Here is a 16,056-nt window from a genome sequence, read left to right as displayed (position 1 = left end):
CCACCTGCACGTCATCTTCCGCACCCCCAAAGTGCCTCACAGTCAAACATCAACACGTTTCTCCTGCGCAAAGCCATCGTTATTATACATCCTTTCTTTGTGCCTCATAACATTTTTCATTTGTTCATTAGTATTTGGCAACTCGGTTATGTAAAAGCCATTTTTTTTTTTCCTTGAAGAGACATTAAACGCTGCTATTCCTGTCTTGCTGCAATAACACGGTGAGTGGGACGAGACGGATGAGATGACTGTGGACTTCCTTCTTGCAGAGGCAATACGGGATCAGACCCAGCTGCACAAATCTCACTTAAATGGCACATATCAAAGTGTGTTTGCAAGACCGACTATAGGACTTTTACCTGCTCATATGGAAGGGAAAAAAAAACACGAATCATTTGCGATAATTTGTGGGGCCCATTACAATCCCGCAACAATGTGATGTGAATTTGTCCTGACATCAGCACAAGTCGGGACACACACACACACACACGCACGCACGTACACACGCCACTGTAGAGGCACACAGTTGATCAAGATTAGCAGCTTTATTGTGTTGGGTGGTTGGTTAGTTAACAGGATTGCAGGGCTGCAAAAGCAAAGTTGCCATAAAATGTTGTCGATGGGCTGTGCATGAGCAGAGGAAGAACACTTTAAATGTTGGTACTGGTCCTGGTTATAGTGCAGCTCGAGGGATTACCTTTTGACAGTCTGTGTATATTGGGGATAAGTTGGGCAGTGGCATGCCAGTTGTGGAGCTGCTGTGAAAAAAAAAGCTTTGCATGTGTGGCACACTTTGTTTTTTTTTTTATTCTAATGCAATTTTCCTAAAATGTATTAGCCAATGCCAAAAAAAACCACTAGAAATTAAATGAGTCACAACATAAATTGTGATCCATCCTGAGCTTTGAATCTATTAAAAAAAAGGACAAGGTTGCTTTTCACTGTCACCGCGATAGAACAACCTTGGACATAATCAAGAGAATGGAGTGCAAAAAAAAAAAAAAAAAGCATTGACATACAGACGTTTGCGTCATTTTCCCGTTTGTCCGTGCTGAGGACACGTGAGCCATCGATCACACGTCAGTTTAATCAGCTGTCTGGTGAGTGGTGACTCTTGTCTGCTGCTTCCTGGATCTCAGGACATCCTGTGTGTGTGTGTCAGGGTTATAATAGTTTGGGATTTTTCATTAATGATAGTTTTTATTTCATGGAAAGTGTGAGGCAGCAAGCCAAGTAGACCCTGGACTGGTCGCCAGCCAAACGCGGAGCTCTTCCAGACAAATGCATTAATTTGAGTCTTCATTGAACAAAATGTGTTTGCTATGTGGGAGTTCTTGGACAAGCATGGGGTGAACATGCAAATATGTTTGACTGAATTGTAATATATGCATAACATATCTTCTGGATGTTTCCCTGAATTGAACCTCTTTAAATGTGAGCTTAACGGAGCCCTGATATCGAATGTCTGCCAAGTTTCTTAGATCCACTTGTCTTAAGTCCAACTTTGGTTTCCCCCGAGCCCGTTTCTTATCTTACTAACGGAGGATTCTTCAACGTATTTTCCTCAAATCTCCACTTTTGTTCTTTTCCTTGACGCGCTCTTAGACGAGAGGATTTGCTCTCCTCCGTTCATGGTGCTCAACACCGAATGCAGCCCGGATGTGCTGGAGCAGATCAGGAATCACGGACTCACATTCCCCTTCAGTAAGTCGACCAAGCGCATTGACACCTATTATGAAAATAAACTTGATATAAATACAAGTTTATAGTCGTATATGTCGGCACCATCTGACGCATGGCCCTATTTTGATTCGCTCCTCAGTTTGCAAAACTCGAGTGGCTCATGGAACCAACTCCCACGAGGTAAGCGGCCCGTGCCGACTCTTCTCATAAGCGCTGTCACCACCCGACCATTGTCAAAATGTATTTGAACCACAGCACATATTTTACGTCACCAAAATATCTCAACGTGTATGCAGAGGCAAATGATGTCGATTCTGCCCTCTAGTGGAAGACCTTTTAATTATGTTTGTGATTATGAAGTCGGTCTTTGTGACCTCGTTGCCCCCAGATGGCCATTATCTTCAGCGAGGATGACCTGAAGGACGTGAAGCCCCCTTGCGTCATCCAGAGTTTCATCAACCACAACGCCGTGCTCTACAAGGTGTTTGTGGTGGGGGACTCCTACACGGTGGTGGAGAGGCCCTCCCTCAAGAATTTCCCCGCCGGACCGGCAGGTAAGCAAACCAGGAAGGCCTCCGCTCTCTAAATGACCAATAACAGATGTTGTAAAATGTCTTTATAGCTCCCTGAGGTTGGCCTTTTGAAGGCTTCTCGGAGGAATTGACTTTTGTCCAGTCGGCTCGACTTGTCCAACATGTTGAAAATTACCCAGTGCACATTTATAGACCGTCTAGATATATGCACCTACCCTCCTCTGGGACAAAAAGCTAACAGTGCACAGAGGACAGTTTGGAGCGCTGAGCTTGGAATGTTTTGTTTGTTCCAATAGAACTGGAAGATTATCGTGGGGAACACGATGGAAGATGTCAGCCACTTGAATGTGGAGCAATGACTTTGTCTATTCGAGAAAAGACACAGATTTAAAAAACGGTATTAAATCTAAGGACGTGTGTCGTTTGTACGGCGGCCCGTCCTTTTCTGAGTACTCCTCTCATTTTCCAGAAATATGCACGTTAGATCATTTGAAGCCCGTGGTGCCAAAAGTTGCGATTGCTTGATTAAAATAAAAAGTAAAAGCCTCACCACGTTTTGTACATGCAGCCGCATTTCACCTGCTGTGCCGCATGTACCGCGTTTCATGTAACCGTGTCCACTGAGAGGCTCACACACTGCGTATTGTCTTTTAGGACCTCCTCAGGAGAACATCTCCAGATCCTGAAGGTCTAAAATTAGATTACCTTCAAATGAGAACCTCTCCTTAAAATCTTCAACACTTCAATTAAAACAGTGACTATGAAAAGGAAGAGTGTCTTAAAACATTGTGATGTAATGTTTTGTTCTTAGTCGTCATATTGATGGAATGTGAGATGTTAATTTGATGCAATAGTTTTACATTTGGCCTCCTGAAATGTATGACTAGGACTAGTTTGTGTCACGTTAACATGCACACAGTTGGAGGAAAACGTTTAGTCTGTGTTTTCCTCAATCTTTGGGATTTGTCGCCACCTACTGCTTACAATGAACAAATACAGGATCAGTATATATTACTCACTTTTACTTCGTTGTGTTTTCAGACAGGAAAGCCATTTTCTTCAACAGCCACAACGTTTCCAAGCCGGAGTCATCCTCGGACTTGACCTCGGTATGACGCAGATCTTCTGCGACTTAACCAGCACATTTCTTCCTTCGGCTAAACACAAACACGGCGACAGGTTGTGTTATGATTGGTTGGTGCGTTTGTTTGTTAGATGGCAGGATAAAAATGCATTCCACCACGCACAATCCATTTGTCAAGTCTTACAACTTCCTCCATGAAGCAGGAAGCAGCCAGCTCGCTAATGAGCTGAGTAATGTGACATTTGCAACCCGGGGGGAAGGGCATTCAAGCGCTGCTCCCTTGTTAACTCAAGGTGGCATGAATGGAAAATGTCAATTAAAAGATAAAATATCAACAATATTTGGTGTCATATATATATATATGTATATATATATATTCACTCAGTTAACTCAGTTTTATTTTTTTCAAACATTAATTTGAATAGCTTGGAAAGCCAAATTCCAAATTAGCTGTACATCTTTAGCACATGATCTCAGAACAAAACACACTTTTTTGAGAATTGTTTCTTAAGAAATTCCTGTAAAGATGACTAGATCGTTTTGAAGGATCACACACATCATATTTGGTGATTTTTACATTCATTACAATTTATTATTTGAGTAAATACCTGTTAAAAGCCTCACAAAAATAGTAGTAGAAAAAATGCGATTAAGCGCAATTAAATTTTTTTTGCGATGAAATAGTTAAAAGATTTATCGCTTGACAGCACTAATATATATATATATATATATATTTATACATATACATATATCACAAATAGAAATATGGTCCCTCTATATCACAGTTAGGCCTGAAAACCTATTCTCTCTATGATGCCACAAATCACCCTTGGCAGAGATCTGTGCTCCAGTGAATGAAAGTCAAGTTCTTGTCTGTACTTGTGCTTGCAGAGGGAGAACGTGGAGGGTGTGTCTCAGCCTCCCAGCGATGACGTCATCCGAGAACTGTCCAGGCGCTTGCGGCAGGCGCTGGGCGTGTCCCTGTTTGGCATCGACGTCATCATCAATAACCAAACTGGCCAGCACGCCGTCATCGACGTCAACGCCTTCCCTGGTAGGGGCATGTCGTCCTTTGAGGCTTTTTGGAGGGCTCATTCAAAGACTGTTCAGGACACCATTTCTTATCGTGTTCCAGTTTGCAAACGGGTAGAAAATAATCAGATAATAGAGGGAAATTGAAATAGTGCTTTACAAACCTTACTTGCGTATTTGTTGCTATTTGTGCCAGTGCTCTGTCTTCATGACTGCTGTCTGTCTGTCCTTGTTTCACTGTTCAAGCAACTTATTTCCCGCCCATGTCGCCAGGTTACGAGGGCGTCCCCGAGTTCTTCAGCGACCTGCTCAACCACATCAGCAGCGTGCTCCAGAGCCACGTCGGCTCACCTGAGCCGACCCCCGCCGGAGAACAGCCCAAAGGCCTGTGCACTGGCGCCGCCGCCACCCCGCCGTGGATGGTGGAGGGCGACGCGGGACTGAAGGGAGCGCGTCACCAGCGGCTGGGCTGCAGCTCGCCCATGTCGCCCAACTTCCAGCAGCACTGCGTGTCCACCATAGCCACTAAGGCCTCCTCCCAGTGACTCTGCCCAGCCGCCTCTAGCCCCTCTCTGGAAAAACACACATCACAACGGTGACAATAACAATGAATAATAAATCATAATAATTATGATGGTAATGGTAATATATCTAATCACAACTTTTTCCCGTGTAGTTCTTGCTAAATGATGGTGATTGGGTGTAAAGCTTTCTTCCTCTCTTTCTCTCGGCCTTTATTTTTTGTATTGTTGTTTTTGTCCAATGAGACGTTAACAGTACTGTAATGTGAACCTTTTGGGAAGTCATTTGTATTCTTTGCTGCAGTGACGCCCGGCTCGGCATTTTCAGACTGGGGAAAGATGTGCCACTAGATGTGCGATGTATGATCCCTTCTGTGTGTACGACCGCGTGCGTGTGCGTGTGTGTGTGTGCGTTTGTGTTGTGTTCAACACCACTGACTCCTCTGTGAGGGGAGAGAGCGTGCGTTGGAACCAAGAGATAAGCTGTTGACTTTCCGAGTGCCATCACATTTTAGACTTGAGTTGAACAGCTGAGAAGGAAATCTCCACGTGACCAAGTGAGCGCAGGAAGACATTCCGTTTCGTTCCTTCTTTCTTTCGTTTGCCACAAAATGAACTCCACTTGCAGGATTCCACTGTGAGATTCCTCACAGCACTCCAGAGCGTCAATCTTTTTTTTTTTCTTTTATGCTCACTGCCTTCAGAGCGTAATTTATTCCACTGATTGTTTTAGATCAAATGTGCCGTCAACACTTTAAAGGAGATTATTAAATTACTAACATTGATTAATGGGGCGGTTTGCGTGATTGGAGTCCCACACACAACTCTTTAAACACGCAGCTGAATGGGAATCTATCCAATCAGCTGTAATCATTTGAAGAGCAAGTATGAGACAGATTTTATTTTAACTCCAATTTGATTGTATTATTTCCCCCCTTTGACATGTATTCAATGAGATTTTATGGGGTGGGGGGTGTTTTATATGAAAGGCAGCATGTGAACAAATTTATTTACTAGAGCAAGTTATAAATAAAAGGCAAATTGGAGAACAAGCGGTGTTAAAAGGGATAAATGTGTGCAAAATGGCCAAAATCTTGAAATGTGTCTTCCTCTAAGTCCGCTTCCTGACGCCTCAACTCTTCCTTCTCCTGTAGAGAAGCATCAGCCTGAGGTTAAATCTGCATTTTGCCTCAGGTCAGCTGGGAATAAGGGATAAGCGGTATAGAAAATGGATGAACTATGACCCTTGGATGACCCCCGATAGGGAAAAGGCTGCTGTAAAGTCACATCATCTCACCAGCATTCAGGACACTATACCACTTAAATCACTTGACCTTCATTTTAAGACGTAACCTGAAGGAGGCAGGCTTGGAGGAAGCGTACATTTTGGTTTGTGTCACGCTTGTACACAACAACAAAAAATATATATCGGTGAATCCTACCAGTGGTCACGTGTACCCCAGTGCGATCATGGTCTGCAAGTCTGCTTTCCGCCTTCAAAATGTTTACTCCTTGGGTGTCGTGTACAGTACGTGTATATACGCCAAAGCTTGCTTCCTTCCAGTGCATTGTTTGCTCTACATTGTCATGAAAAGGAATCCACCAACTTTTTTTTTTAAATCATTCGACTCACACAGATGAAATAAATGAGTGGAAATTTCTCTTGCTTTTTTGTTTCTGCGTCACGTCGGGCTTATTAGAGTTTGACTCTTAATTATATTTTGAAATATCAATCCATGGGGTGCAATTTGTGCAAAGTTACAACAACTGCAAACCAAGCCTACAGACATTTATTGGTCCCCTGCTTGATGAATGCCACATACGACAGTACGGATAGGAGACAGCTACAACACAATGCTGCTTTACAAAAGAGTCACTTAATAAAAATTAAATATTTTCCATATTCCTCTGTACATGTAAAAAAAAAGAAAAAGAAAGAAAAGGAAGACGACAGCCATCTAACAAATATAAACACATAGATATTTACAAGAATGTGAAGAAGTAAATGCTAATGTGCTTGCGGTTGACGAGCTGCCGGGTTGGCCAACAGGCCGAGGATGGTGGAAAGACAGTGCAGCTTCCCCTTGACATGATCGGGAATCTTATCGTTCTCCTTGTACCTAGGATCAACACACACAGGCTCTTCAGTAATTTTACTTGATTCTTGGGTATAGAATACATACTGTAGGCTAAAAACAGGTGCATCTCAATTCAAGTTCAAGTCAGTAGCTACAGTACAATCATATAATTTACAAAAATTAAATAAAATCATTAAATAGTTCACTCTGTGTGAAGTGACTGAGTCCAACTTTTTTTTAATTGACCGACTGAAAGAAATGTTTTTTTGCCATGAATCACCTGGTGACGCGCCCTTCAGGAGAGGTGTACTTGATGCAGGAAACTCCAGCCTGGACCACCAGCTGGGAGCCGTCATTAAACTGCACCCACACTTCGCCACTCGTTAACTGACGAGACAACAGGCGGGATTTGAATGACCAGCTCTGACGCGTTGTCCATTCTAACGACTCGGGGCGTTACCTGAGAGGCCCAGCCCACGTTGGGCACAAAAATGGACTTGATCACTTTGCCAGCGCTCTGAAAGTCGCCCTGACACGCAGGGGAGCTTTTTTTACTCAGGCTGGGAGAAGTGAAGTCGGAGCCGTCGTAGGAGATCATCTGCATGCACACAAGATGTGGTCGTTGAAGATAAACGTTTGTTTGTCTATACATGCTTCCGGAGACTCACTGAAGGAGTGATTTTTGGCGGCTGCGGAGGTGAAACGTGATCAGGAGGAGCAGGCTGGGAGGGAAGTGGTGTCGAGAACGCAGGTTCGGGGATGACGGGCCTCCTAAAATTGACCAACATTATATTTATGTGAGTACGGTACACCTGCGTGCATACGCACGTATCATACATGACATGAACTCGTCCCCAGTGTTTACCTTCCAATGATGATGGGAAAGAAGGGACCTTTCTGAGTGATTTGCTCCTCCGCCTCAATGGCGGCCTCCAACGACAGACACACACGGTGGCCCTCGTCCGACAACTCGGCGTACACGCGGCTCTCGGAGCTCAGGCCGCTCAGGTCCACCTCGCCCTTTACCGTGTACGACTTGCCGTTCTTCTTCACCACGCGCAGCAGCTCCGGAGTCTTGTGACTCTTTGCCCCTGTGACGCACATTCGACAAAACGTGTCCGTTTCGGGATTCACGGTCAATGACGACAAAGTAACATTTGCAGAGAGAGAAATCAGTCCTGCTCTGGGTTTTTTCAGCATGGGATTTGCATCCAACTGAGGTGGGTTAAAATTTTAACCGCCACAGTTCCAGTTGAAGGATTTTCAAATGAGTACATTTCGCTGAAAAAAAATTACACATTGCTCCTTCCATTTTCAGCTTTTCACAGATGCCTCATAAAATGCGTGAATATTTTTCAAGGCCGAGTTATTCAGCATTATACTAATGTAAAGTCAATGCTGACAGTGAACATTTTTAAATATTGAAAAGCTTTGTATATTTTCATTTTGCATTCCAGTGTGACCTTAGAAAAAGTTAACAGAAAAGACAGCAATGTGTTTTCTTTGAGTCAGTGGCCGCTGATGTCTCACCGTCATAGAAGCAGACCTCCAGGTCAGCGTTGGGGGAGTTCTCCATCAACATGACCTTTGCGTACTTGGTGTAAAGGGTCACTTTGGGGGTCTTGGATTTGACCAGCTGCACAAACTTGGAGGCGAACTGGTACTTCTTCCAGTATTTTTCTGACACGACACACAAACGAGTGGACCTGATTGAGTTTAAACCACAGTGAAGTTGTTGTTTAACATGCGCTGACAGTATGTTCTCACCTGGAAGATCATCGTAGCTGCAAATGAGGATATCTTCTGGGGGAGCGGGTGGACAGTCTAGCACAGGAAAGCCTTTTCCACCATTGGGCTGGTATATCGTCACCTGCAAGACATAACACACGTGATTCGCAACAAGTTTTATGTGACACGAGAGATTATTAGGATTGCTTACAATTCCACTTACTGTAATTTCCCAAAGATAACACGCACACAAAAAAAAAATAAAAAAACAACCAAAATTGAGGCGGTGTATTCATTTTACAGGTGTTTGCTGGTGCCTAAGGGTTGTGTAAAAAGTACACTTCCAGTCCAATATATATTTCATAGTAGATAATCAATGTCTAATCTAAACTAACCTTTTGGGCAAACCAAAGCTCACCAGAGTGCAAGACGTAGAAAGCTGATTCCCAGTCCCCGATGCTTGACTGAAAATCAATTTCCGACAGTAGAAGGCGCTAATCGACTGTGAAATGTTCATTGAGAGTTTTGAATACTGTTCACAGTTGGATAGTCGACAACTGTCTGCGGAGGAAAAGCAACTATATATCTTCACTGATATGTAACGCGACTTATCTAAGTTATATTTTTATCCCCGCACGACAGAGTACGTAACGACCAGCAAAGTCTTGAGTACAAAGAAAAGCTGATTTAGAGGGGCATTGAGTATTCATCAGAATAACAGCTTTATGTTCAACGGCCGGTATTCATGCGCAGGTTTCACATTGAGTAACTCAATTTGGGAGAATTTAGAGACAAGAGCACCATTCTTTCAGTAAACCACTTCATGTTCGTGGTTTGGCATTTGTGAATTTGCACATATGCAGATTTTGTGGAGGAATCTTTCAGCTGATTTAGTGCTCGGGCCAACGCCATGGTGCCATCTGGTGGCATTTTTGTAACAAACATTTGTTGAAATGAGGGGAGGAGATAAATTTAGTTTAATAAAAGAAAAAGGGCCCCAATTACTTGTGGATTTGAGACAGGACATCCCCAAATAGTGGGGATTCACCAAATGCACTTCGAGGGACATTTTTTCCCGTGAGACGTTTGTCCAATAAAGGTTCCGAAAAAAGTGCCTCGTCGTGACACAGATTAGATCATAAAAAAGATTATTTGTGATATGAAGCGCTTACCATTGAACCATCAGAGGAAATCCGAAGGACTTCCTTGACCCTCTCCTGTCCATTTTGGCATTTTAAGAGCTCCATGCAGACCTCGCCCGTATCCAGGATGCTCACCTGTGAAGAGGACACAATCAAGTCAACTCAACTAAAGGGACATCATGATGTCAGGAAGCACTTACAACGGAATTTTTGGTTTTCTGTCTGATGGGCTTTAGTCTCGAGGCGCACAGAGGCGGGACGAGGTCTCTCAGCGTCGTCTTCTCCTGGTCAAGGCCGGCTTTGGCTGAGTGCAGCTGTGAGGACGAGGAGGAGGAGCAGAGAGGAGGCTGGAGGTGGGTTACGGGTATATTCTCTCTCTGGTACACTTCCAGGCCGGAGGGGTGGGGACGATGCAGGCCGCGTTGGGGGTCGGCAGCCCGGTTTACGGGCTTTTCCGTCCACGAGCCGTGTCCTCTGTCGCTGTGGAAGCTGATGCCGCTGCTGTGAGCGCTTCTGTCGATGGGCCTCAGACCACAACCTGGCAACAGAAAGACAATATTTGTCGGGATTTGCTTGAGCTGCTGCTTTAAACCCCTTACATCAAGTGTGGGCAAACTTTTTGATTGGCGGGCCACAATGGGTTCTAAAATTTGACAGAGGGGCCGGACCAGGGGCAGATGGATGGAGTGTTTTGGTAACCTCACCTCATCTGAGAAAAATATTCATTTAATTGTAAATGAAAGTGAACAACGGTAACATTTCTTTTGGTTCATGTCAGCTTGTCTCGGTCATCCAGGTCAAGGAATGAAGTTTTTGCCTGTTTTCGTCAAAACATTCATACACGACTTTGGCAACTGCGCCATTAGGCCAATGATACTGATACGATATCTTGAATTATTGATTTTATTTTTTTATTTGATTAGTTGCAAGTGTTTTTCTCATAAAGTCTGGACTTTTTTTCCACAAATAATTTTCACTTTATCATCATAGCTTTTCTTGAAATACAAGCGCACTATGAAAGGCAGCCTCAACTATCAGTGCACAACCATTTACTGCAATTTACCGCACCAGCTCAAAAAAGAGCCCCTCCATCCATCCATCCAACCAAATAGTACTGTGGTTTGAAAAAGAAAAAAAGTATTTGGAAAGAACAAGAGCATACCATCGTTATTGAGCCAGTTCGTAACTCCCTCCATGTCCTGATACTGAAGGTTTGGTGGCTGTGCCGTCTGTGTGGAGAACAAATACTCAGAGCTAGAAAAAAAAAAAAAAAAAGGAGTCAAATGAATGCTTCTCGTCAATGAGACCATTTCTAAAACTGAGTGCTTACTTTGCAGACTGCTTGACAGGAGGTGAAGGTATCTGTCCATGTTCCGAGAATGGATTAGGAATGGCGGATGAGGGGAAGCGTGGTCTGCCGATGCCTGTCAGTGATTCTTCTGAGTGACACCGGCTCTGTTCAGCCTGAGCGGGCATTTGTTGTGGTCCAGAGGAGCCGAAGCGATCCGAGGAGTGGGCTCTACGTAGATAGTGAGGTTGGGGCAGCTCACTCCCTCCTCCGTGAGGCAGCCGGCCCCTGCCTTCGTTGCCAAATCTGTCCTGCCGCCACTGGCCTCCGTCCTCAAAACAGGCCCGAGCGGGCTGCAGCGGAAGACTGGGCACGGCCGCCATTCGATTGGGCAGGGCCGAGCCGACGACGTGCCTCGTCCTCCTGTGGAGGCGGCTGCCGCTGCTGCCCGATGTGGACGAGGCGCAGCCGGTGGAGATGGTGGCGATGCCGCTGTCAATGGAGACGTCGTCACCCGGGCCCAGCTCCTTGGTCCGGCTCAGCAGGCTGCGGGTCATAAAAGGATGGTCCAGCACGGCGGACAGGCTGGGCCGATGGGCGGGATCCCTTTGCAGAAGTTGATGGATCAGATCCTGGGCCTGCGGAGAAATGTGGCCGGGCATCTGGTAATCCCCGAGTACCACCTTGGAGAGCGTGTGCTTGACAGTGTCCGTGTCGAACGGGGGGCGGCCCGCGAGGAAGGCGAAAAACATGCATCCTAGGGACCAGACGTCCGACTCCAGGCCATGAGCGCTGCGGGTGGCCACCTCGGGGGAGATGTAGTTGGGCGTCCCGCACATGGTGAAGTGCTTCTCGTTGGGGAGTTTGAGCTCGGTGGCCAGGCCGAAGTCTGCGATCTTAACGTTCATGTTGTTGGTGAGCAGCAGGTTGGGCAAGGTCAGATCCCGATGCAAGATACCGTGGGTGTGCAAGTAGAGCATCCCTTTCACTATCTGATGCATGAAGTGTCTCGCTGTGGACAGGCATCCAAAACACAATTGACCGATTATTATCAAATCAATTGATAAGTTGTTTTGTTTTTTTAATAAAAACTGGGGAATAATTTGGGGGGAAAATCTGTTGAGTTAGCTCGCAACAGGTCAGGACTATCAATATTTGCAAATAAATCTAGCATACTCTGATTTAAGATTAGCATTGCTGGCTTTTCACGTAATCTTCTAACTGTGGACATGTCTTTGTAAATTCTATTTGTTTTATGCTATTTTAGTTCAGTTTTCCAAAATTGTTATAACAATTCCATCTTAGCGTTTTATCGACATTTCTTTCCTTTTTTTTTCTAATCTTATAGCTGATAAAGTTGACATGATAGAAAAAAAATGAATTGTTCAAAACAACTGTAAGACCTAACTCAACAGTGTAAACGATTAATCCTTTAGATGCCGTTTTTAATTAATTATTGTCTAAATAATTGGAATTTCAGCGGGTCAACGATAAACACCCTCTGATTTCTGTGGTCCTTCATGAAAGCAGACTGATGACTGCCTATTTTCTGACATGTTACAAACTAAACCGGAGACTGAATCATAATTAATTTGTTTATGTCATTTCCACGATGTCAATTTTAAATGTCTTTTGGTTTTTTTTTTTTTCAATAAAGGGAGGTTTATTATATAATTGTTTGTTGCAGCCCGATCAATATTTGTATGAAAAACATCCTACGTACTGTTAGAATCCAAGGACCCCCATATACAAACATGAATGTTTACTCTAAAAATTAAAACGTCTGACCTTCCTCCTCGGAAAACGGCACCTTGCGCTCTTTCAGGTAGCGGGCCATCTCCCCATTATGGCACATTTCCAACACCAGGTACACATAGTTATTGTCTTCAAAGTAATTGTACAGCTGCAAAACAGATGTGAAGTGCAATTTAGCTTTCAGAAATATACATAAATGAATAAACGCACAAAGTTGTCACGATAAATGAAAAAAGATTTGCCTTTCAATGAAAATGCTTCATGGCAGTATTCCTTATTTTTATTGCCATGTTTTTCTTTCTGTTTGCATGATGCGACACTGAGTAGGTCAAAAACAATCATAATAACAAAGTCTTAAAAAGAAAATGAGCCAATTGTTGAAAAGAAGACAATATTGGCTAAGTATTAAACAGTCCGGAGAAGGCTGTGATGTAACCAAGGCAACACTAACAAAAGGCAAAAGCGTGGATGTAACTGTGTGTTTACCTCAAGTATCGAAGGGTGCTTTAAGCGGCAGTGAATCTCGACCTCGTTTGTCACACGCTGGACCATCCCAGCTTTGTGCATCATTTTCTTGTCAATCTGTAAACGGGGAAAGAAGAAGATGACGTAGTCGCTACCTGACAGAAATACGTTGCTGAACAGTCAATCTGTCGTATGTGTAAAAGACAATGAAGCGCAGAGACGCGCGGGGAGACATTTTGGCCTAATTGTACTTGAACAGTCTCTTATGACAGCTGTGTGGGCGTGGCTTATTGTTGGCAAGACATTTCATTACAGGTATCAACAATGACCTGTCATTAGCCAGGTGATTCTTACCGTTTTAATGGCAACCTCCAGACCCGTCTTGATGGATTTTGCCCGGTAAACACAGGCAAAGGAGCCTTTGCCGAGGAGGGTGAGGACTTTAAAATCCTGCGTATTAAAAATAAATACATAAAAATGCATATTATTCTTTATAAGTGGGCTTGCTAAAAATTTGCAGCTCAAGAAAAATCTAACTCTTTTTCTTATCCTTATAGAGTGAGCTGGAGCCTATCACAGCTGACTTTGGGTGAGAGGCCCTGCTACTGCAGGTCACTTAAATTCACACCTACTGTACGGGCAAATCAGTTACATGTCCTCGGAATGTGGCGGGATGCTGAAGACAACTCACAAAAGCATTCAAAGAAAATGAAAACGACACAGGAATGCACCAATCTAGATTCAAACACAGAACTTCGGAACTGTGAGGAAGACGTGCAAACCACAACAAACATGCTAACCCCAGTCAAGAACACCTTTAGTAAATCATGTATTGGCATCATCAATACGACAACTGATTCTAAAAATATTTGATGGTGACATCCCTATGGCTAATTCTAAATACAACACATTACCAAACTATTCTGTGAATATCAGTAACATAATAATATTGACCCGGTAGCTGGTACTCGTTTTGGGAAGCCACTTACTATATATTGGGTACACTTGAAAAATCTATTCACAAGTCTTATTGACACTTACAGAAGTATTCATTCAACATTGTTTATTATCACGCTTCCAACTGGCATCATTCATAATGGCAGATGTTTTAACTCAACTCGATTGGATTTATAGAGCACTTTGAGACAAATGGCAGCTCCCGATCTTAGTAGAAAATGCACTTTGATCCAAATTCAATCAAACGCATGATACCTCAATATTGAGCTCCCGAGTAAAACACAATCTCTCCTCTTCATCTTCACTGCAGCTGCGATTGTGGAAGTAATTGAGTAGCCTGTGGTACATGCTGCTGCCTCCGCCGAGAACGAGCACAGACGCCAACACTTGACGGCCGAGACAAATGTTTAACGGCCGAACAAGCCAAGAACACCTGACGCCGTCAGATGGCCAACCACAACCTGCAATTATCCCGGCGCGCTTCCCGCGAACCGTCTCCAAGCAGCGGCCACAGAGAGTCAACAACAAACCATATCATATGAACAGCAAGAACAATAAAACAGCGACAACGACAACAAAAAACAATCAAATTGAAAATACATTTTGTATTAAACAAGTTGGGGATCAATCTCTTTTTGACCCAAAAAGTATTTTTGGCCCAACAGTTTTTAGAGCGTAATAATAATACATGTTTTGGTCCCCCCATTGACAGTACACGTAAAAAAATAAATATAAAAATAAAGTACACATATTTCATATTAATAACTGAAAGTGTGCCTGAACGTATAAATAATAAAAATAATAATTAAATAGACTTCAATACGGTAGCAAACAATCGTACAAATATATAAATGTGAAATAATTTTCCGGGCATATCAAATGTTATTAGGAACTCAATACAGAGCAAAGTAATATATAAATAAACAGGCAAGTTTGCATTGGAATGCAATCAGAGTTCATTTTAACTCATATACAATGATAGTTTACATTTGTTAGTTTCTAAACTAATTTTGAACTGGAAGAGGCAACTACTTTGGGGGATTCTGAAATACTAAACTTAACTTCAGCGGGCAGAATATTGGTAAATGTGATTTCAATGAGTCTTTTGACACCGTAAGCAACAAGTAGCGACAAAAACATTTCGGCTTCCGAGCTATCGTATCGAATGCCCGAGCTAGCAATAGCCAGTCCATGCTAGCGTTAGCTCACCTCAATTCTTTCGCCGATTGAAACGCTCATCTTGAGTACTTTCGTCGTTGTCGATGCATCCAGAAAATGTGCCGAAGTAATCCGGTCATTGATATCCGTCCAAGCGGTTCTCAGAGGGCAAACGGTGCGTGTTGTTGTACTCCCCTACAAAACATTGCATTCGCCTCCATTTTTGAAAATATGCGCCCTTTAGTTTGCGCGACTACGTCAGACTACGTCATTCAAATAGGCGCGTTTGACCACGCCCCTAAGCAACACACGGGAAACGAGAATACCCAAGCAGGCAATATAATTTTCCCAATTTTATACGTTTTTAACGCAATTTTAAGTAAGAGGATCAGGGCCATTGAAGGGAAAAATATTTTGGAAGGATTCTGACTTTATTCTCAGAGTTCTGACTTTAAAGTGAGAATTCTAAGAATTAAGTGAGAATTCTGACTTCAAAGTGGGAATTCTGACTTTGTGACTTTAAAGTCGGAGTTCAGAACCCTAATCATTGTGCCACCTCCATGACATAATTTGATAAGATTGTAGCAAGCCTTCATGGGCTACATGACATGACTTAGCCTAGATCAGGCCCG

The 16,056-nt window shown here is 43.4% G+C and overlaps 2 protein-coding genes across 2 annotated transcripts in view; one reads left to right on the top strand and one right to left on the bottom strand.

Moving 5' to 3' along the window:
- LOC148343272 (inositol-tetrakisphosphate 1-kinase-like) overlaps nucleotides 1–6,514 on the top strand; it is a 29,004-nt gene extending 22,490 nt beyond the window's left edge. Inside the window, exons 6-11 of the mRNA XM_088318067.1 lie at nucleotides 1,606–1,704; nucleotides 1,823–1,863; nucleotides 2,072–2,237; nucleotides 3,258–3,325; nucleotides 4,192–4,354; nucleotides 4,606–6,514. Of these exons, the coding sequence (XP_088174193.1) occupies nucleotides 1,606–1,704; nucleotides 1,823–1,863; nucleotides 2,072–2,237; nucleotides 3,258–3,325; nucleotides 4,192–4,354; nucleotides 4,606–4,877 (809 nt within the window). The 3' untranslated portion in view covers nucleotides 4,878–6,514. The remainder of the gene's footprint in view (nucleotides 1–1,605; nucleotides 1,705–1,822; nucleotides 1,864–2,071; nucleotides 2,238–3,257; nucleotides 3,326–4,191; nucleotides 4,355–4,605) is intronic.
- Nucleotides 6,515–6,627: 113 nt separating this feature from the next.
- On the bottom strand, nucleotides 6,628–15,654 carry plk4 (polo-like kinase 4 (Drosophila)). Its single transcript, XM_088318066.1, has 15 exons — nucleotides 15,476–15,654; nucleotides 13,664–13,759; nucleotides 13,331–13,426; nucleotides 12,878–12,992; nucleotides 11,132–12,101; nucleotides 10,964–11,055; nucleotides 10,002–10,339; nucleotides 9,832–9,936; nucleotides 8,699–8,801; nucleotides 8,462–8,611; nucleotides 7,797–8,022; nucleotides 7,600–7,702; nucleotides 7,392–7,529; nucleotides 7,212–7,318; nucleotides 6,628–6,973 (listed from the first exon to the last, which is right to left on the bottom strand). The coding sequence occupies exons 1-15, from the start codon at nucleotides 15,503–15,505 to the stop codon at nucleotides 6,862–6,864; spliced, it is 2,781 nt and encodes a 926-aa protein (XP_088174192.1). The 5' UTR covers nucleotides 15,506–15,654; the 3' UTR covers nucleotides 6,628–6,861.
- Nucleotides 15,655–16,056: the final 402 nt, after the last annotated feature.

This window comes from Idiotropiscis lumnitzeri, chromosome 1 (genome assembly GCF_059441095.1).
Source record: "Idiotropiscis lumnitzeri isolate Australia: NSW breed Sydney's pygmy pipehorse chromosome 1, RoL_Ilum_1.0, whole genome shotgun sequence".
Classification (NCBI taxonomy): Eukaryota; Metazoa; Chordata; class Actinopteri; order Syngnathiformes; family Syngnathidae; genus Idiotropiscis; species Idiotropiscis lumnitzeri.
Note: the sequence above shows the minus strand (reverse complement) of the source record. Positions and strands in the feature narration are given on the sequence as shown.

Coding starts and splice junctions, on each gene's coding strand:
- plk4 (XM_088318066.1), bottom strand. CDS start 15,505: ATGAGCGTTTCAATCGGCGAAAGAATTGAG. Junction 12,993..13,330: donor AGCACCCTTCGATACTTGAG/GTAAACACACAG, acceptor TCTGTTTTGCAG/CTGTACAATTACTTTGAAGA. Junction 8,802..9,831: donor TTTCCTCTGATGGTTCAATG/GTAAGCGCTTCA, acceptor TATGTCTTGCAG/GTGACGATATACCAGCCCAA.